The 22,025-nt window shown below is 51.9% G+C and overlaps 2 protein-coding genes across 2 annotated transcripts in view; one reads left to right on the forward strand and one right to left on the reverse strand.

Annotated features, from left to right (window-relative positions):
• Positions 1 to 1,810: 1,810 nt before the first annotated feature.
• Positions 1,811 to 6,608, reverse strand: Rps10 (ribosomal protein S10). Its single transcript, XM_027389007.2, has 6 exons — positions 6,455 to 6,608; positions 5,570 to 5,719; positions 5,153 to 5,324; positions 3,831 to 3,908; positions 2,570 to 2,625; positions 1,811 to 1,889 (listed from the first exon to the last, which is right to left on the reverse strand). The coding sequence occupies exons 2-6, from the start codon at positions 5,717 to 5,719 to the stop codon at positions 1,848 to 1,850; spliced, it is 498 nt and encodes a 165-aa protein (XP_027244808.1). The 5' UTR covers positions 6,455 to 6,608; the 3' UTR covers positions 1,811 to 1,847.
• Positions 6,609 to 19,163: 12,555 nt separating this feature from the next.
• The window catches only part of Pacsin1 (protein kinase C and casein kinase substrate in neurons 1), a 44,432-nt gene continuing 41,570 nt past the window's right edge, over positions 19,164 to 22,025 (forward strand). The window contains exon 1 of the mRNA XM_027389010.2: positions 19,164 to 19,531. The gene's annotated coding sequence lies outside the window, so the exon portion shown is untranslated. The remainder of the gene's footprint in view (positions 19,532 to 22,025) is intronic.

Raw genomic sequence — 22,025 nt, forward strand, 5'->3', positions numbered from 1 at the left:
TTGTACATGTTTAGGACGGTGTGGTTGTGTCCCACCTGGGTCCTCTGAGTAGTAGCCATCTCTCTAGCCCCTGAACATGTAAGGTTTTTAAATGTTTACCGTATGAACGGAGTGGACAAACACGTACAGTGCCTGTGTGGAGCTCAAGGACAACTTTCCACAAGCTGCTGCTTCTTTCACCAAGAGAAGTTGACTGAACTGAGATCATCAGGCCTGGTGGCAACTCCCCTCACCCAATCATGTCTCTTGCTGCTCCTAACTCATCCTGAGTGACCTTACACAAGTCTGCCCTGGCCAAGTTCACCACCCCACCTCCCTGCCCTCCATTTCTAGAAGTTTGGACATAGCCATCTGAGTCTGCTTATTCGGAACACTTATCCCTGAGCCCCTCAGAAATGACTAGCAAGGGACAAGCCAGTCACCAAAGTAACAGATTCCCTTGTGGCCTGCAGGGGGATCTTGGGTCTAATGTGCCATGCCTGTTCTCACTGTGCCTGTTCTCACTACACAGGGAGAGGAGGCTGAGGGCAGAGCAAGACCCTGGTTTCACTAATAGACAAAATCGAGATGTATCCAGCTGCCTCTAGCTCCCTAGTGCTGGGATTAAGGATGTGCACCATTGTTTCAAGGAGAGAAAGCCAAGGCATGATGCGTACTCCTCAGGGTGAGCACGTGAGTTAGAGCAGGGCTTCATGAGGTCTGCAGAGCCCCAGTTCAAAAAGTAGCACTTTAGGGAGAGAAAAACCAAGGCTGTGGAGGAAACCCATTTACAGGCTGGCCTAGGTAGGACACAAGGCCAGAAGCTGCTGACACCCCCTAAAAAAGTCCAGATTAAACAATCCCAAACAATATGAACACAAACACCACTGCTGGGGTCAACAGAAAGCTACAACTCGAGACACCACCAACTGCCACCTAGTGGCCAAAATTACCAAGGACTACCAGGACTCTGCAGGTAACCAAGACCAACTACAGCTCTGAATTCCAGCCCTAGCTCTCCAAACCCTAGGATGGACTTAGGGATGCGGTGATTTTACTTTGGCTCTTTTGAGGAGCGACTATCCAGCTCCCAAATAAACTACACATGAAGCCTTATGAATGCCTGGCCTTAGCTTGTTTCTAGCCAGTTTTTCTTAACTTGTCCTCTCATACTGTCTGCCAGCCCTGTCTGTCCTTGCTCTTGCCTCACTCAAAGGTCAGTCAGCTCTTTTATTAAGATCACCTAGTGTTTCAATGAACACAGCTTCAGAGTTAAACAAATGAAGCATAAAAAGTCACACACACACACCTAAAAATGTTCCCCAACAGTGCAGCTTTGAAACTGTACTGTGTCTGCTCTGCCAGCCTCCCCAACCTATCTATGGGTGGCCAGTGACTGACCTGCAGACCAAGGATGGAAGCCTAAACCACACCTGAACTCTCTTCTGGCCCACAGTGAGCTGTGTGCAGGTGACCAGGAAAATGGGCCTCTTACCTGGTGTTCAAACACAGTAACACTTATCTCCCCAGAAAGCTGCCATCCATTCTCTCCCCAGGCTTCCCAAGTCCTCAGGGCAGCACTTTCAAGTCTGTCAGTGTCAGGTTTTGATTCCCTGGCCTCTCATTCTAGACAAACAGCCATACCCACAACATTGGGATGTGTGTGTATGTGTGTGTGTGTGTGTGTGTGTGTGTGTGTGTGTGTGTGTAGACAGCTGGGTGGTTCCTACTCTAGCCCAAACCAGGTGTTACACTTGAGGAGGTGTCAAGGTCACATCAACTCACGAACTGCCCTTAAACCAGTCCCTTTTAGGCTATACAACAAAGCGGGCACATTTTTCTCAAAGTTTATTCAAATAATTTCAAGGTCACTGGGGCGGCTGACCACGTCCACGACCAAAGCCTCCTCTCTGCAAGAGACAAAGCACAAGATCATTAGCACCAGGCCTAGCTCTGTCTCTAGGATTTCTAGCTCCCAGGCCTCACTGTAGACACCCACAAAACTAAACAAGTCAGAGGAGCACAGACCATTATACCCCAGTAAGTCTCACCCCTTACTGACTGTGGGACCTTTGACTTTTCAGTCTGTTTCCCCATTGTTAGAATGCGGTTGGGATGGCTAACCCAGTGTTTAGACACATGGAAGGCCCCAGCTCTGGGGTCCACAGCCTACATACCATTCTATACAGTGCAACTGTCTGTGATGCCCTGCCACAGGGACTCTAGAGACTACAGCCTGGAGTAGCTCGTCTACAAGAGCCTGTATAATGGCATTATAGTTGTCCCCATTTCAGAGAAACCAAGATGAGACCTGAAGGTAATGTGATTCTGGAGCAATTCTACTCTGGGACCCACAGAATCTCCAATGTTTAATTCAATCTCAAACTTCACAAAACCAATTAAGAGACTGGGTCAAAACCATCTAGCATGCATAGGTACCAACATGAGATCAGCATGAATTCAAAGTTTGCACACTGTGTTCCACTACAAGACTGATCCCGGGGGAAGAGGGTGTCACACCCCCCAGAACCCACTAACCCACTAGGCTACCCCATGCGGCAGTGACTATGAAAAGCAAACAGATACTCACAAACTGGAATTCTGTGGCTGAGCCAGCTCCTGCCTCAGCTTTCTTGTCGGCACCAGCTGGAAAGAGAGGTGTAGAGTTGTCTTAAGATCGCATCTCTGGTGTGGGCGGTAAGGAAGACAAGGCACAGAGCCCACACGTGCAGGAGAGGTCACCCCACCGAGTCGCAAGCACAGCATACTAGTAGTGGAAATCCACGGCTGGTCTCTGCTTCCTCCCCTCTCAGACCCTCCAGTCACCCTTCCCAGCTCACTAACCACCCCCCTCACTCCCTCCTCTAGGAAAGCCGCTCTGACCACAAAAGACCAAAGCTAGCAGAGGAAGCTCAGCATGAAGATCAGGGCAGTGAGGAAATAAATGTAGCTTCCAGAATGAGAAAGCAGCAGACGTAAGGATAGCAGGGTGTATGCCTGGAACTGTGAAGCATGACACGTCACACTTCAAAGAGGGAAGGGAAAAGTAATGTAAAGTATCTGTGCTCAAGGAGGCTAGACGGTAAAGTGACAAGTTACGCTAAATATAATGCAGAAACAGCCAAATAACGTTTCATTAATCGTAGGTTGTGCACTGTAACTCAGCTCCCACCCATTGTGTGAGGAGCCAGGGTCAACAGAACAAACACAGCTCCAGTGAGCATTGCAAATGGGGGACTCCTCTGTCCCCTTCATAGCACAGCCTGCTGCTGGCTACTTCCCGCCCTCTGAACCAGGGTCCCCACTTGAATTTCCCCTGACAGGGAGCTGAGGAAGTCCATGTGTTCACTTCCAAGTACACAGAATGCAGAAAGGTGCAAGGAAGAGAGTGTGGCCCATACCCTTTTGTCCCGGGCTCCCCCACATTCCTCAGTCTGCAATGTTCCTCCCCTGAGAGCTCGTTCACCTGGCTCTTCCAAGGTGAGCTTTAATCCTCACCTCTGTAAAGCTGTCTCTGCACAACAGCAAACTACAGTAGCCTCCCCCACCACTAAATAAAAGTGCAGTGCCAAGACCTTCACACAGCAGGCACCCAACACACACCCATTGGTGAACAAACACCTGCTACTCTGGCTCAAGGCAAGGACTTCCTCTACTCAAAAGACAGTTCCTATGGAGGGGTCAGGCGACAGAAAGCATGCTGCTCTCCCTCTGAGAGGTCAGCTCTGTTGAGGACAGGTCTTCAGTGCCCCAACACACTGGCCAGTCTCCAATTCCCACACCAAGGACTGCAGCCCACCCAGGGGAGCTGAAAACCTGGACTCAACCCCAGGCAGAGAGGAGATACTCACGGGGCACAGCACTCCTCCTGTAGGTGTCTCTGTCTGCCTCCCCTCTTGTGAATCTTGCAGGTCGCTCACCTTCTGGACCTTCAGAAACAAAAGCGTACCATGAGCACAAGGCAGGAGTTGAGTAGAGCAGGAAAAGCTGGCAGTGCAGTGTGCGTGTGGCTGTCACTGGAAAGCACGGACTGTGAGGGCATCGATTCCTCAGGCCCTGTGAGAACAGCCAGACTTGTCACTGTCACAGTTTGGATTCTTCACATCTTGACTAAAACAGACAGGCCAGGCAGTGCTTGGAGGCAGAATAAATCCAAGGCCAGCCTGGTCTCCAGAGAATCCCAAAACAAACCAGAACCAAGCAGCCAGTGGTAGTTTAGCTCATAAAAGATGCTATGAAATCCTGGGACCTGAACTTGACCCCAGATTCCCTGGAGGGAAGACCCAACTTTCAAATTGCCACAGGATACCCACACGCCTCCTGCACGTTACCCCAAGCCACTTACTTAGCACATATTCACTTCAAATGCAATTTTTTTGAAGGCAGAGTCTAGCCAGCTTGCCTCTCCTTCCTGGGTGAACGGGGGATTAAAGCCACCACACCCCAACTACCAAACCTTTTCTTCATTTCGTGATTTTTGTGGGACTCACAAAATCTCCCTGTGCAGCTCCAGCTGTCCTGAAATTCCAACAGTGCCTCTTCCTCCCAAATGCTGTAATTAAAGGTGTGTGCCTCCACTAGCTCCGCAGTACCCGAGTATGGCAGACCCAGGTTTCGCCCAGTGGCTCTGAAGGTCCAGAGACCCCTTGGGCCCTGACGACACAGCCCACTAAGGACTAGTAGCTCTCGGGTACTTCTGTGTGCACCAAGCGCCTGTGCTCCAGCAACCTCCTAACCCTGTCACCTCAGTCTCCAGCTACTTCAGAGTCCCAGGCACAACACAAAACCTCAGACACACTTCTAACTCTGTTCCTCTTGCAAAGGAAATGCACAGGACACTTCCTTTCTTTTACAGACAGCTCTACTTTTGCCTAAGAACAAGTCACCCAGCGCCTGCCACAGCATCTGGACATGTAGACAAGCAGGGAAGCAAGGGCTTAGACAAGAAAACTACTTGAGCTTAATGCCATCTCATTCAGTTCAGACATTCCAGGACTTGGCACCAATGTACTCTAAAAGCATTTCTGGGCGGGGGAGTGCTGGCACACACCTGTAAACCCAGCACACCGAGGCTGAGACCGGAGGACCAAAAGCTGTCCAAGAGACCCTAACCCTGCTCACTCTTTAACACTTTCTAAGTTTCTAAGGCTTGTGTGGTATTTGGAACCCATACCTTTGGGCCGAGGCCTGCCAGTTTCAGGACGGCTACGGCGCAGGGTGGCAGGCACGATCTCCGGAGGTAAGTGGAGGTAATCCCGTAGATACTGGATGCCCTCGTTGGTGAGATACCAGTAAAAATGCCTCCATGCAAATTGCTCCTTCACATAGCCTCGCGACTTCAGCGACTGCAGGACAGGACCACTGTTAGTTAACACACAGCTAACCAGCAGACCAACGTGGAGCAGAGCAGCCATGCAGTAAGCAGGCCAAGGCCGAGAGATCCCTGGAGGTCAGGCGTCCCAAGCCTGAAGGGTCCTTTTGGGCAAGCAGATAGGAAGACAGACCAAGAGGCCTGGCCTCCGCCCTTGCCCCGAGGGGACACGTTTCCTCCCCCTAGCAGCCCAGCCCGCATCTGTGAGGCCCTCCATACCTGCATCGCCTTCATGACATGAAGGTTGGGCACGTTCTTGTCTGCCAGCTCGGGGTGTTTGGGCATGTGGACATCCTTCTTGGCCACCATCACCCCCTCCTTAAACAGGAGTTCATAGATGGCGATCCGGTTCTTTTTGGGCATCAACATCTACAACAAAGAAGCGATCACGAGAAGCACATGGCTGGCCCAGGGCAACCCCAGCTCGCGGAAGGCAGAGGCCGGCAGACGCGTGCGCGCCGGTCGGAGGCCAGCCTGGTTGGTCTCAGTCCCGTGACAGTGTCCCTTAAAGGAAAACAACAGACAACTCGGGCAGCCCGGCGCCCAGGGTTCCAGGACGCAACCTGTCGCCAGAGTGGAAACTAAAGCGACAGCAGGGCAGGTTCACGGGCGTCCAGAGCACGGCTGCAGGGGACCAGACGCGCCGGCGCGCTGAGCCAGCCGGAAGCGGGCTGATGCCACAGCTTGGCCGCAAGTGTCGGGGGAGACGGGGACACAGACCCTGCCGCGGCGACACTCGGGGGCCAGCAGGAGCGACGGACACTCCTAGGGTTGCACCGCTTCCCGTGACGCAGAGGACGGAGGGCAAGGGGCGTGCTGCGCCCCCGAACCCCTTCCCCGAAGGGGGCGCCGACCCCCGGCCTGCGGCCCTCCCGCCCCGCGCCTCCGTCCCCGCCGCCCGGGCGCCGTGCGCGCCAGCCCGTCCGTCCGTCCGTCCGTCCCGCGCGCCAGCACTGCGGCCCCGGGCCTGGGGCCCCCGGCGAGGCGGCGGCGGGAGGGAGGGCGAGGCGGGCGGCCCCCGTGTCCCCGCCAGGGCGCAGGCCCGCCACGGCCGCGCCACGGCCCGGATGGACGCCGATAGGACCCGGGCCCGGAGCGACTCACCGCGGCGGCTGCAGGGTCCGAGGCGGAGGCCGGAAAGGAAAGGGCGTGCGCGGCGCGGCGTCTCTTCCGGGCTGCGTGGCCCCGCCCCCTCCGCAGGACCCGCGCTCCACCTTGGGCGTCCTCCGCAGTGCCTGAGGACGGCGCCGGGACGCACGCGCGAGGGTTGCGCCCAGGGCGGGGCGTCTGGCGGGCGGCGGAGAGAAGGGCGGCTGTGCCGCGCTTGCGCGGGACGCACGGAGGCGCGCGCCGCGGGTTCGCGGGTGCGGTCAGCTCGTTGAGCGTTTTCTGGGTGTGCAAGACGCCCACCTGCGGGTCCCCCCCAGGACAGTGTTTCTCCAGCTGCCGTCCACAGGGTCACGGGTCAGGCACCCTGCAGGTCTGATACCGACCTACTCTGATTCTGATCGGCAGGAGAGCCACCAAAACAGTGGCAGTGGGCTGCGGCCTCCAGGAGGCCTTGAGAGTCCCCCGTGTCCCCTGGGTCACCGTGTCCGCTGCATTCATCTGCTGGGCTTCTGTAAAGGCTGCACCAACTGCAGACCGTACCGAGAGGGGCTCACCCCCGAGGCCAGGGCCCACAGCCAACAGGAACGGGGAAAGTCAACAAAATCTTTCCTAAACCCCGCAGTGGGGGCGCACGCCTTTAGTCCCAGCACTCGGGAGGCAGAGGCAGGCGGATCTCTGTGAGTTCGAGGCCAGCCTGGTCTCCAGAGAGAGTGCCAGGATAGGCTCCAAAGCCACACAGAGAAACCCTGTCTCGAAAAAACAAAAAGAAATGTATTTTAAGCGCAGCAGTGGGGCGGTGGCGCTCGCTTTTAATGCCAGCACTTAGGAAGCAGAGGGAGGCGTATCTCCAAGTTTGAGGTCAGCCTGGAACAGAATGGCCAGGGCGACACAGAGAAATCCTATCTGGAAACAAACAAATCCACAACATACATCAAGCAATTCATATACCTGTTATACATCGAGAACACACGAATAATTTGGATGGAGCTTCGGAGGAGTAGATGGGGGAGGAGGAGAGGAGAGGAGAGGGGGACGGGAAATTTGGCTGAAATAAACATATATATATATATATATATATGCAAAAAAACTCAAAAAGAATTTAGAATTTCAGGTAAACAAGGCTATATATGGAAACCCTTCCTCCAAAAACAAACAAAAGAAAGTATATATAAATAAAGTTAGTTAAAAAATAAGCCGGGCGTTGGTTGTGTAGGGAGCACTCGGGAGGCAGAGGCAGGCGGATCTCTGTGAGTTCGAGGCCAGCCTGGTCTCCAGAGCAAGTGCCAGGATAGGCTCCAAAGCTACACAGAGAAACCCTGTCTCGAAAAACAAACAAAAAAAGAATTCAAAAACAAAACAGAGCCAGGCAGTGCAGCCCACGCCTTTACTGCAAGCACCGGGGAAGCAGACCTGAGTTCGAGCCCAGCCTGCTCTACAGAGTGAGCTCCAGGACAGCCAGGGCTACACAGAGAAACGCTGTCTCCAAAGGAAAACAAAATAAAGGATGCATTTAATCCGGCCTGGTGGCCGGGCTGTAGTAGAGCGGCTGAGGCCTGGAGCCCAGGGCAAAGCCAAGGACTGGGTTCTTGGGGCCCTGCCCGGGTGGGAGTCTCGCCAGGCTGGAAATGTGTGAAGATGTCTGGCGTGGGCCTTACAGTCCCCCCCACCCCGTACCCCTTGGGTCTTTGAACCCAGTGTGCCAGGTCAGGGGCCGGAGCAGCTGGGAGCGGCGCCCCCTACGGGCAGCGCCTCGGCGGCGCAGCTGACCGCTAGGAGCTGGGGCGCAGCGGATGCAGACATTGCGTCCCGCGACAATAACCCAGATTAAACTCAGCAGACGCCCTGGGCTTCACCTCTTCCCACATCGCCCTTCACACACCGAGAATAGCTCTGCGAGCCTGCAGCGCGTGCCTCTTCCCACCCACACTGAGGCTCCGGGGAAGAGCCATCTGTGCCGCAGGGCCCCGTTAAAGCTCGCCAGCGCAGGAGGGTGGGGTAGGGGGTAGGGGGTAGGGTAGGGGGTACTCGGCGGCGGTGCCTGATGGGCTCCCAGCACACGCGCTCGCGCGCGCACCCACGCAGCAAGCCTCGCCCGCACCTGGCGAGCGGGGTGAAGCTCTGACTTGTCTGCACCGAGGAGTCTGGTGGTCCCCCCCGACCAGGCAAGGCAGGCAGGGTGGACTCTGTAGGTGACCACGCCTTGGCCTCTGCCCTCACCTGCCTGGTCCCATGTCCTCCAAGACATCAAACCCCGTGCCAAGGGGAGAAAAGCAGAGTCCAGGAAATGGCCCCAACTTACAGCCTGCTGGATCTTCTCTCTTGAGTCCTGGATTCTGCGAGTCAGTTAGTGATGATTTTGTAGTCATCTTTTGCCTGGGTCTAGCCTGGAACGGTCTATGTAGACCAGGCTGGCCTCAAACTCCTGACCCTCTAGCCTCTGCTTCCTGAATGTGGGTATTGCAGGCACATGAGACCACCCTGAGCTCTAAAACTGACCATCTTATGACCCGTGAGGTGGACGGGTGGTAAAGGCTCTCTGGCTGGCAACCCTGACATCAGGACAACCGACTCCAGCAAGCTGTCCACAATTTGTGTGTGTGTGCGTGCGTGCGTGCGTGCGTGCGTGCGTGCGTGCGTGCGTGTGTGTGTTGGTCCACAGAGAACTTCTCTATTTCTCTTAATTTCTTTTTAAAAAAGATTTATTATGTATGTATGCAGTGTTGTGTCGGCATGTACCCCTGCAGGCCAGAAGGAGACACCAAATCTCATTACAGATGGTTGTGAGCCACCATGTGGGTGCTGGGAATTGAACTCAGGACTCCTGGAAGAGCAGCCAGTGCTCTTAACCTCTGAGCCATCTCTCCAGCCCTATTTCTGCTAATTTCTTAGTGATCTTTTTAAGGGACTGGAGAGATGCCTCATTGGTTAAAGACACTTGCTGTTCTTCCAGCCAGGCTACTCACAACTGGCTCCAGAGGATCTGATACCCTGGCATCCTATTGTACCTGCACACATGTATCGCGAGCACACACACACACACACACACACACACACACACACACACACACAGTTTAAATTACCATTTTAGCTGTACAGTTCAGAGGACTAAGGACATTCATGGTCCATCTCTGGAATTTTCATCTTGAAAACTGGAGCTCTGTTATATAATAGAAGGTGCCAGATTCTGGAGTTTGGAGGATGGCAGTACAGTGATCTTCTGGCTGTAACAGTAAACCAGATGTTCTTCAGCTGACGCCCCAGGCCTCCCCTCTCCCCAGCTCCCTGTAACCCCTGCACTTGAGAGGTGAGTTCCAGACCAACCTGTTATATGGGACTTGTCTCAAAAATATAAAACAACAAAACAAAACACCCTGAAACTAAAACAGAACTTGGGAGGACCTAGGTGTGCTGGCTAAGAACTGAGGTGAGAGACGGAAAATTCTAGGCCAGCCTGCGCTACAAAGAGAGATGCCCCCTCATCAAAACACAAACAAACAAACAAACAAGCAAACCCCAGTGGAGGCTTCTGTCCCTATTTTTAGCTATGAGCAAATCAGGGCCCCAGTCACACTCCAGACACATGCTGGCTGGAGTCACTTGGGGAGAGCTGAGGCATATATACGCCAGCATGCCCTTTCTTTTGTTTTTTTGTTTTGTTTTGTTTTGTTTTTTGGTTTTTTCGAGACAGGGTTTCTCTGTGTACCTTTGGAGCCTGTCCTGGAACTCGCTCTGTAGACCAGGCTGGCCTCAAACTCACAGAGATCCGCCTGCCTCTGCCTCCCGAGTGCTGGGATTAAAGGCGTGCGCCACCAACGCCTGGGTTCCTTTTGTTTTTGAGGCTGGATCTCACTGTGGAATAGTCCTCCTGTACACTGTAAATATATATTATTCTCACTGGCTAACAAAAAGCTGACAGACCTGTAGAAGGGCTGGAAATTAGATGGGAAAGCCAAAGTGAGAATGATGGGGAGGAGAGCAGAATCAGAGGAGTTGCCAGCAGACGCCGAGCGCACAGGAGATGACCCCGCCCTGCTAACGAGGGCGTGGGCATAAATAACGAATGCGGGTTAACTTAAAATGTTAGAACCAGAGGTTAGGTGGTGGTGGGGCCTTTAATTAAAGACACCTTTAATCCCAGCACTCAAGAGGCAGAGGCAAGCATATATCTGTGGGTTCAAGGCCAGCCTGGTCTCCAGAGCTGGTTTCAGGACAGCTGGGGCTGTTACACAGAGAAACCCTGTCTCAAAATAAATAAATAAATAAATAAAAACAAACAAAAATGTTAGAGCAAGTTAGTCATAAGCCTGGGCTATAGGCTGAGCATTTATAATTTATATTAAGCCTCTGAGTGATTATTTGGGAACAGGCGGTCGGGACAGGAAAACTCCGCCTACAGTGTCCCACTACATAGACTGACTACACTGGCCTTGAACTCAGAGATCTCTGCCTCCAGAGAGCTGGGTTTAAAGGAACATGCCCCCACATGTGGGTACCCAGGCCCTTTTGTTCTATTTTGAGGTAGAGTCATACATAAACCAGACCTGGCCTGAATTTACCCAAGGAGGGCAGAGGACAACTGTCTGCGGTCAGTGCTGCCCACCCCCTCGAAACCTTGGGATCAAACTCAGACCAGGTGGTTTGTGCTTCATGTGCCTTCACCGGATGAGGTCTATCTGTCTGTCTGTCTGTCTGTCTGTCTTTCTGTCTCTCTCTCTCTCTCTCTCTCTCTCTCTCTCTCTCTCTCTCTCTCTCACACACACACACACACACACACACACACACTTTTCAAACAGGGGGTAATGGAACCAGGGCTGGCCTTGAACTCTAAGGACGACCTTGTTCTTGAGCCTGCTGCCTCCACTTCCGAGTTGGGATTGCAAGCAAGAGCCATGATACCCGCTATCAGTTATCTTTTAATGGTGTTATAAAACCACCGAGTTTGGCTGGTTTGAATCTGTTGTTGTTCTCAGGTGTGCTGGGTCCAGTGGGAGTCTTTGCAGATACTCCCCAGTCTCTCTGACACAATCCATCTTCAGAACTTCCTTGCTAGCTGTGACAGCACAGTGAACTGGATCCACCTTGTATTTTTCTGACTCAGATTGTCCTATGGAGACAGATTTATTTCTCTCTTTCTTTTGTTTTTGAGATAGGGTTTCTCTGTGTAACAGCCCTGGCTGTCCTGGCACCCACTTTGTGGACCAGGCTGGCTTTGAACTCAACAGAGATCTGCCTGACACTGCCTGCTGGGATTAAAAGAGTGCGCTACCATGAAATGGCAGCACACATACTTTTTTTTTTTTTTTTTTTTTTTTTTTTAAGATTCCAGTTTAAAGCCGGGCGTTGGTGGCACACGCCTTTAATCCCAGTACTCGGGAGGCAGAGGCAAGCGGATCTCTGTGAGTTCGAGGCCAGCCTAGAGCGAGTTCCAGAACAGCCTACAAACTAACAGAGAAACCCTGTCTCAAAAAAAACAAAAAACAAAAAACAAACAAACAAAAAAAAGATTGCAGTTTAGGCTTGTCAAACCCATACCCCATGCAGGTGCCATCTCGGTTCCTTAGGACACCTGGCCCTTGGGTAATGAAGGCTATGACAGTGACATCACTAAGGGGTGTGTGTGGAAGAGGCCTCCTGGTCTCCCAATACTACCCAGGCAGGCAGTCGCTGGTGGGTTCTGGGAGCTTCAGATCTGGCGGCCAGGACAGTGGAGGAAAGGAATTAGCTCTCTTCTGCCTCCTGCCCCATCACTCTCAGGCCTCCCAGGGCTGGCAGGACATATGGCCCTTTCAGGGGGAAGTTAAGCCTGAAGCTCTGCCAGTTAGGGCCAGATGGAGCAGCAAGAAAGAACCAATCAGCTCACGGATAGCCCCATAAACAACACTGCTGGGTGGGCAAACAGCTCTGCAGAGGAGTCTCACAGCCCCGGAGTGCTGGGCTGGCCCATCTCTGTCTTTGACCTGAAAACACCCATCTCTCTAACATTACAGCTCCCTGCTTCCAGCAGGACACAGGCTGAGGACAGAAGAATGGAAGGCAGATGAACTGACAGGTCAGGTCACTTCAAGTCATTCCACAACTGGGGATGTGGCTCGGTTGAAAAGGTGCTGGCTTGGAGTGTGTGAGGCCCTGTGTTTGAAGCCTCCAGAACCACAGTGCCCAGTAAACAACATGGTGCACACACCTGCAGCCCTAGCATTGGGAGGTAGAGACAGGAGGATCAGAAATTCAGTCTCGCTGGCCGTGGTTGTACACACCCAGGAGGCAGAGGCAGGAGGGTCTCTGAGTTCGAGACCAGCCTGGTCTATAGAGCGAGTTCCAGGACAGCCAGTGCTACACAGAAAATCAGAAAAATAAAACAAAACAAAAATCAGTCTATTTGGCTACCTATGAAGTTTATAATAATAAAACAACAACAAAAACGATAATGTAAACAACCCCACTGTGTTTCTTCTGGCCCCACCCAGCTGCACTCAGGGTGTGGTGCTGAGCCCAGGCAACCCATGGGGACCAGGACGAACCACCCCTGGAGCTTGTCAATGAACGGGAAAGGGCAGTGTGTTCTGCTCTCTCTGCCTCAGCTGCTGCAATGCCAGCCAAGCTGTTACCATATGGCTGTTCTACTTCCCCAGCCACAGGAGTGGCTTTTTGTAAACTGGGGACAGGGCTCCGAGCCTCCTCCAGCTGTCCTCTGTGCCTAGCTCCATCAAGTCAAGGTGAAGATTTCACTCTTGTTTTTGTTTGTATTTTATTTTTTTTGAGACAGAGTTTCACTGTGTAGTCCTGGCTGGTGTGGAACTCACTCTGTAGACCAGGCAGGCTATTCCTTCCTCTGTCTCCTAAGTGCTGGGATTAAAGGTGTGTGCAAAGGTGTCTGGCTATTTTATTTATTGATTTGTTTATTATTTATTTATTATTGATTTGTGTTTTAAGATAGAGTCTCACTCACTCTGTAGTTCAGGCTTGCTTGAAACTCACAGTGTAGCCCAGGCTGGCGGATCTCTATGAGTTTGAGGCCAGTCTGGTCTACAGAGTGAGTTCCAGGACAGGCTCCAAAGCCACAGAGAAACCCTGTCTTGAAAAGCCAAGGAGAAAACACACACACACACACACACACACACACACACGCACGCACGCACGCACGCACGCACGCACATACACGTTCATACGCACACACATACATGAACACATTTGAGAACATATGCACATATGTGCACACACCTGCAGGAACACGTGAACACACCTGCCAGTAGTTCTCACACTTGGGAGGTGGAAGCGGGAAAGGAGCTCAAGGCCAGCTTCTGGTACACTGCGAGCTTTCGGTCATCCCGGACTGCTTGAAACTCTTTCATCCATCCAAGTGCTAACCAGGCTCAAACTGGCTCAGCTTCTGAGGTAAGATGAGATCACAGTGGTATGTCCATAGACACAAGAGCTTGTCTTAAAAGTACAATGGGAAAATCCGCACTGTGTGGTGGGCCTCACCTTGGCAGCAGACGCCAGCCACTGCCTTCCAGCATGGCCCCCAACCCTCACCCTGACCAGAGCGGGAGCCTGGCCTTCAGAAGCAGAGGGTCCTTCCGGGAGAGCTGAGCTGTCTCCACCCCTGCCTGGAGAGGCCTAGTGTCCCAGCCTCACCCACCCCTGCCTGGAGAGGCCTAGTGTCCCAGCCTCACCCACCCCTGCCTGTGGGGGCGGAGTGCCCAGCCTCATCCAGTCCTCTCTGATGGCCGAGCTGCTGCCGGCAAGAACTTTGATCGTTTTCCTGAGGTCATTTTTACATGGTATTGATAGTGTCCTCGGAACATCCAGTGACTTCCCTTATGAAGAAGACTCCATCATTCACTCTGTTTTGTTTTGTTTTAAGAGTCTCACTGTGTAGCCGTGGCTAGACTGAACTATAGCTGGTTGTTTTTTACTCGTTGACTCTGTTGGGGGCGCACCACCCAGCTACCAAATAAATCACATGAAGTTTTACTCTTTCTTATCTTGGCTTGTTTCCAGCCAGCTTTTCTTAAATTATCCCATCTGTCTTTTGCCTCTGGGCTTTTATTTTTCTCTATTCGGTATGCCTTTCTTTACTTCTTACTCTGTGGCTTGCTGTGTGGCTGGGTGACTGGCCCCTGATGTCTTCTGCCTCTTCTTGCTTCTCTTCATTGTCTCTGCCTGGCAGCCCCGCCTATCCCTCTCCTGCCTCGATACTGGCCATTCAGCTCTTTATTAGACCTTCAGGTGTTTTTGGCAGGCAAAGTAACACAGCTTCACAGAGTGAGACAAATACAACATAAAAGAACATAACATGGAGCTGGAGAGATGGCTCAGAGGTTAAGAGCAGTGACTGTTCTTCCAGAGATCCTGAGTTCAATTCCCAGTAGCCACTTAGTGGCTCAAAACCATCTAAAAAATAGTGCCCCCTTCTGGTTTATAGGCAGAACACTGTAGACACAGTAAGTAAATATTTAAAAAAAAAAAAAAAAGAACACAACACATCTTTGTATCTTTTTGTTTGTTTGTTTTTTGAGACAGGGTTTCTATGTGGCTTTGGAGGCTGTCATGAAACTAACTCTTGTAGACCAGGCTGGTCTCGAACTCACAGTGATCCACCTGCCTCTGCCTGCCCCAGTGCTGGGATCAAAGGTGTGTCCAATGCCTGGCCACATCTTTGCATCTTAAACAAATGTTCTACAGCAACAACAATGTAACACACCTTCAACTAGTATTCTATAACATTGTACTGGCTTTCTAGACCAGCCTGGCCTCAGACTCAGAGATCCACCTGCTCTGCCTCCTGATCCCTGCTCTGCTGGGATCAAAGGGGTGAGCCACCACACTAGCTCTGTTGTTTGTTTTTTTAATTTATTTTATGTGCATTGGTGTGAAGGTGTCAGATTCCCCTGGAACTAGAATTACAAACAGTTGAAAGTTGCCATGTGGGTTCTGGGAATTGAACCCAGGTCCTCTGGAAGAGCAGCCAGGGCTCTTAACCACTGAGCCATCTCTCCAGCCCCACTCTGTTTGCTCTTTTGAGACAAGATCATATCCTGGACTGTACGTGGTACATAGACATATATGCAGGCAACACACACACATAAAATAAAACAACATGCCCCCCCCCAAGACCAGAGCCTGGGGAGACAGAGACAGCTCAGTCAGTAAGGTGCTAACTAACTGTATGAGCCTGAGGACCTGAGTTTGGATTCCCTGCACCCATGTAAAACTTCCAGATGTGGTGGCAACATCCATGGAATCCTTGTGCTGAGGAGACAGAGACAGAAGGAGCCCTAGGTGTCATTGGCCAGCTAACCCAGCCCAATTAGTGGGTTCCAGGTGAGAATCTCTGTCACAGAAAATAAAGTGGAAAGTGATTGGGAAAGACACCCAATGCAAACCTATGGCCTCCACACGCCAGTACACATACTTATATGTACACACATAAACGTACACACACACATATACTCACATACACACACATAGTCACACACACATATGTACAAACACACACACACCAAAACAAAAGACCAAAAAGCAGGGAAGCAGAGAGTGCAGTCTGGCTGGAAGGCTCCCTGAGGGCCCTGGGCAGAGTCTCTGCACAGAACCCATCTTCTTCCATTGGGGTCGGATTTGGAGAAAGAAGCAGGTGACAACTGGGATCAGAGAGAGACTGCTTTCTACAATTCAGAAGAACCTGCCTTGAGACCCATGGGTGTCTCCAGACCTGTGGCAAGTCATGCAATCCTGCAGCCAAGAGCAAGACTATTTGATCAAATGAGGCCTCTGTGGACCCAAGATGCAAACTTTGGAGCACTGGGCCTGGGCTCAACATCAACACAGCCCATTTCCTTATCAAAAAAATGTGGGTTTCAAAGTTGTATCGTGGTGTGGACCACAGGGTGATCATAGCTGCTAGCATTCCGACATTGCAGACCAGACTCCTCCAACACCTTTTAACTTACATTTTTAATGATTCTCACTGTTAGCGCATTTACCTTTGGGAAAGTTTGTGTAGGCTTTGGTAAAGGAGGAAAACGTGTACATTGGTAGCCTCTCTAAACAAAATAACCCTTTTGGGGAAAAAAATCCTCACCACCTTGGAACCAGGAATTCCACTGTGCCCTCCTAACGACACCACGAACAGGAATGTTAGATTTACTAGACACACCTGATTCCAAAGCCGCAGAGCCTGAGGCAATTGAAGGCCAGAGTTGAGTCCAGTTAACAATTACAGAGACATCAGAACCGTACGGTGTCATGGGGAAAGAGTAAGATGCCGGGACCTTCCCTGATGGGCGTGTTATGAGGGGAGCAGTTCCATATAGCAAGACTAAGAAATGACAGTATAATTAAGTGCCTGCTCCCCTGAAGTCTGTTCCCAAGGTCAGGCATTTGGATAAGGGCCTCCACTCCCTTCTGCGAAGCAGTCGTCCTGGTCTCTGGTAAGAGGAACTTGTGCCCCTTTCATGAACATATGACTGGCGCCCGCCCGTTGTCCAGGTGGGAGTGAGATTCTTCAGCCCCTCACCTCCCCAGTCCATCGCTTGCCCCTTTAATCTATGTGCAGCTATAGAGTACAAAAGCTGTGTTCTTTTTCAATAAACGCTGCTGGCAACCATCCCAGTTCACCTCAGAACAGGACATCTCCTCCTGCCCACCCCACTCCACATATCCTCTTTGGGACCTGGACACATAACCCCCCACCCCCACCCCCCACCCCACCTGCACCACCGCGGAAGCATGTCTCCGGCACTATCTGGTGTGTAATGGCTAATCTCCCCCACCCCCAGCTCATCAGCCCTAGCTGATCTGGAACTCACTCTGTAAACCAGCCTGGCCTCACAGAGATCCACCTGCCTCAGTCTCCAGAGTGCCGGCATTAAAGGCGTGTGCCACCCCCACCTAGCAAGACCGTCTCCAATATATAATAATGACGAAAACACCTGGGGAGAGGCTGGAGATGCAGCTGTGTGGCTGGCTGGGTGGAGCGCTGGCCCTGGGCTTGAACCTAGCATAGCAGATGTGGCGGAAGAGAGTGTGTAGCTGTAATCCCTTCGCTCATGAAGAGAGATGAAGCAGGGGTCAGAAGTTCCCCAGAGCTCATTCAAGGATACGCTAGGCTATGTGAGACCCTGTCTTAAAGCAGCCAAAGGTGGGGGCTGGGTGAGTGAAGCAAAGGCTGTGTATATGTTTCCGGATAGGATTATAAGATGAGAGGATGAGCATGGAGCTGCTACCCAATAGGCATGAGAACAGAAAAGGGTATCAGAAAGAGAGGCCCAAGGCAGGTGATGGCGCTTGCCTTTTTCTTTTTTCTTTCTTTCTTTCTTTTTTTTTTTTTTTTTTTTTTTGGCACTTGCCTTTAATCCCAGCCCTTGGGAGAAAGAGTTCAAGGCCAGATTGGTCTACTGAGCAAGTTCCAGGACAGCCAGAGCCATATAATGTCAAAGAAAATAAAAATAAAAAAGGAGGAGGAGAAGGAAAAAGAAAAAGGAGAGAAAGAGAGGCTCAGTAGTACACAGCTTTGTGTCTCCCCTGGCTATTACGATGAACATATTCCCACCGCCAGGACAGTCTGCTTGGCTTCAGACCAAGGCGATAGACCCAGTCCACCCTGGGTTCAAACCATGAGCCAAAATAAACCCCTTCTCCGTTTAAATGGCTTCTCCCAGGTGTTTGTCACAGCGAGGAATGACTAAGACAGCATGGTAAGAGGCTAGCCATGCGTGAAAGCCGACTGCCCTGCACGGACTGCCCTTCCTCCAACCTTGTGTCTGATTCTTTGAGACAAGGTGTTGCTTTATCACCCAAACTTACTTGAAACTCTTGACCCTCCTGTCTCAGTCTTTTGAAAGCTGAGATTACAGGTGTACATCCCCGTGTAAGATTAATGTCAGGAACAGATGGAGCGGCTAAATGGGTAAGGGCGCTTGTTGCCAAGCACAATGACCTGAGTTTGATCCCTAGGGCCCATATCTTAGAAGGAGAGAGTCAATTTCCAAAAGTTGGTCTCTGGCCTCTATACATCCCAACACCCCCACCCTAACACAAATAAATAAATAGTAACTTGGAAAAAAAATCAGGTAGCAAGAGCAAGAAAGTTTAAAGGTATTTGCTGCCCCAAAATGCAAGCCTGAGAACCTGAGTTCAAATCCAGGAGACCACAATTCTAGGAAGCTGCCCTCTGACCCTCCTCCACACATTAAAAATAAAAATAAATAAAAGGAATAGATGGGCACGGTGGGACTTGTTCCTGCGATCTCGGAATTTAGGAGGTCGAGGCAGGAGGATTACACTGAGTTCAAGGCCAAGCTGGGCTACAGTGTTCATGAAACCTTGTCTCTGAAAACAGTAAGGCTGGGGAGCTGGCTCGGCGGTTTCGAGCACACTCTGCTCTTGCAGAGGACCAGGCTCAGTTCCCAGCGCCCCCGTGGCGGCTCGGCTCGCACCTGTCTGGACAGCTCCGGATGAGAGCGCCGTCAATTGGGAAGTGGAGGCAGGAGGATGAGAAGTTAACACCATCCCCAACTCCCTCCAAACATCCTCACCGGGAGAGACGGGCGCAGCAATTCCGCCTGCATTTGAGGTCCAATACCACTAGGTGGCGAGAGTGTCCAGGCCACAGGCGCAGGCACCCCAGAGAGGGTCAAGCCCAGAGGATGGAGTCAGCGCCCAGTCGCGCTTGCTCTTTCTAGGCACAGAACAGGATGTGGTCCTTGGCACCAGACTGCCTGGATTTAAATAGCAGCTCCAAACTTTGCAGCTGTGTGGCTTTGCTCAAGTTACCTAACCTCTCTGATGGTTAGTGAGCACAGTCTCCCCGAGGTTCGCATGCCTTAAATTCAGGAAGAGCCGGGTTCGGTTCGGAGAAAGTCTCCGTTTGACAGTGTCTGTGTGTCCTGGGTAAGCCGCCTCCGGCCCGACGCTGGGTCCTAAATCCGGGCACCTCACAAAGGTTAAGGGATTCACGAAGGAGGTGTGGCTTCCCGACGTGAGTCACGGGCAGAGAAACCACAATTGCAGGGTCCGGACACCCTGGTCTTGGGACTCAGCTGGCAGTGGTCCCTGTGCACCGTGTGCAAGGTGAGGCCGGCTGGCGGGGACCAGGGGGTGGTGGTGAGGAGAGGGCAGAGGGGCTGAAAGTCTGCCCCACAGCACAGCCTGCTGCAGAAAGTAAACACTGCACCGGGCAGCTGGCCCAGCCAGTCACAGTCCCGCTCCAGCTCGCCCAGGCTCTAAGGGGAGCAGGGAGACAAGGAGGCCGCAGCTCCATCACGGCTCAGAGACCTGTTTTTAGCCCCAGCTCTGTCACTGATGTGCTGTGTGACCTTCAATGAGTCACTTCCACACTCTGGGCTTCAGAATCCACATCTACCAGAAGCGGGGCAATCCCTGGCCTTCCAGGGGGTGGCCAGGCTGGGGCTGGGGGTGGGGTGGGGCTGGGGCCGGGACTGGGGGTGGGGCGGGGGCCGAAAGGAGTTGTCTTCTGACCTCCACACGTGTAGAGAGCCACTTGGGCTCAAACGCACAGATGATTCATGCCACGCACACATAGAATAAGACCAGATAATTTTAACTCTCAACATCGTGGAGCACACCTTTAATCCCAGCACTCGGGAGGCAGAGGCAGGAGGATCTCTGTGAGTTCAAGGCCAGCCTGGTCTACAGAGCAAGTTTTAGGACAGCCAGGGATAACATGTCTTAATAAAAGTGAAAATAGTAATTTTTGAGAAATTAAAACAACAACAGAACCCAAAACTGGGCATGGTGGCACATGCTTGTAATCCCAGCGCTCCAGAACCCAGGGAGAGGTCAGAAGCTGAACTGGGCAGTGGTGGCGCTCACACGCCTTTGATCGCAGCAGAGGCAGGCGGATCTCTGTGAGTTCCAGGAAGCTTGGTCTACAGAGAGAGTTTCAGGACAGACAGGGCTGTTTTCAAGACAGAGAAACCCTGTCTCAAAATAAATAAATAAATAAAAACCAAAAATAGAGGGTGAGTGGGGAGACAGCCAGGGCCTCTGTGTGTAGAGCTGAGGCGTGGCTGGGGTTGAATTCACACCTTAGCAGCCAAAAAGCTGGAAAAAAAAATGAGAACACACTCCACCACACACTCCATCCCTGTATAACCCAAAATAAAATGTTGCAGGAACCGACATGGACTGTCCACGCTTCCTAAATTAGACCAGCTTCCTTCCAGAGGGTCTGACTGCAGAGCTGCCTTCAGAGATGAACCTGACCCACCTTCCTGTTCTGTCCCTGTCGCCTCCCTCCCTCCCTCCCGTGTGCCACCCCCACCTTCCCTCTGCCTCTGCAACCAAGGTTTGCTTTTCCAAACATTTCCCACTCTCTAGTGTCCCTGCCTCCTGGCTTTCCTCAGCCCGGTAAGATGTGACCCCGGTGTTTTCTTCCCTCCCTCAACTCCAAACCTCCCTCTGTCCAAGGCTTCCTCCCTCAGACTTTGTGCCTCGTAGAGCATGGGGCCAGGCGCGGCTGTCCCTGAGGACAGTGAGACACAAAAGACATGTGGACAGTGCTGAGCAGGCGTGGGAATGAATACACCAGTGAATGAATAATGGATTGGTAACTGACACTGTGTGTTAGGCCCAGGAGAGGGGCAGGCAGAAGGCAGATTTCAGTCCCTTCTTACAGATAGTGAAAAGGCTTGTGGGGAAGAAGGAAGGGGGCTTGAGTCTCTCTCTCTCTCTCTCTCTCTCTCTCTCTCTCTCTCTCTCTCTCTCTGAGACAGTTGAATGTATCTTCCTAGAGTGGTGTTGTACAGTTGAGGGTGATGTTCAACTTTTTTGTTGTTGTTTTGTTTATTTTTCTTTGGAGGGTGGTGGTTTATCTCTAGCTATGGAGCCTATCCTGGCACTCGCTTTGTAGACAGGCTGGTCTCGAACTCACAGAGATCCTCCTGCCTCTGCCTCCCTAGTGCTGAGATTAAATTCATGTGCCACCCTGCCTGGCCTCCTGTTTGATTTTTAAGTGGCCCAAGCTGACCTTAAACTCTCTGTGTGCCGGCGCTGTCTGCCATTGAGTGACAGCACATGCGCTGTCAGGAAATCTGGCACTTCGGACTCCTCTGGCATTATTATATTATTATTATTATATTATTATTATTAAGAGAGCTTACTGTCTTTTCTCTCTGCCTTCTCAGCCCTCACCCTGTGGGCTCCAATCTGTCTCCATGAAAACACTTTCCCACTGAGCTAGGCCAGTGCTGGCAAAGGGAGGGGCAGGGTTTCTAGCTTTTTCCTCCTCCACAGCTCTGTAGGAGCCTTCGCCTTGCAGAAGCCAGGCAGTGGCGTCGAAGGCCTTTAATGCTTGCACTTGGGAAGCAGAGACAGGCAGATCTCTATGAGTTTGAGGCCAGTGAGCCTGATCAATAGAGTAAATTATAAGACAGCCAAGGCTACACAGGGAAACTATGTCTTACTTTTTGGGGGAGCCTCCCCCCAAAATAGCCTTTGTGGGCAACCAGCCTCTTGACGTGAAGACAGTCCTGTATGGGGGGTGTTCCGCAGCACTGGGAGCGCATACAGTTGTGGTTATGAAGCTCCATGTCCCCCACCCACT

The sequence above is a fragment of the Cricetulus griseus genome (assembly GCF_003668045.3).
Source record: "Cricetulus griseus strain 17A/GY chromosome 1 unlocalized genomic scaffold, alternate assembly CriGri-PICRH-1.0 chr1_0, whole genome shotgun sequence".
NCBI classification, from domain to species: domain Eukaryota; kingdom Metazoa; phylum Chordata; class Mammalia; order Rodentia; family Cricetidae; genus Cricetulus; species Cricetulus griseus.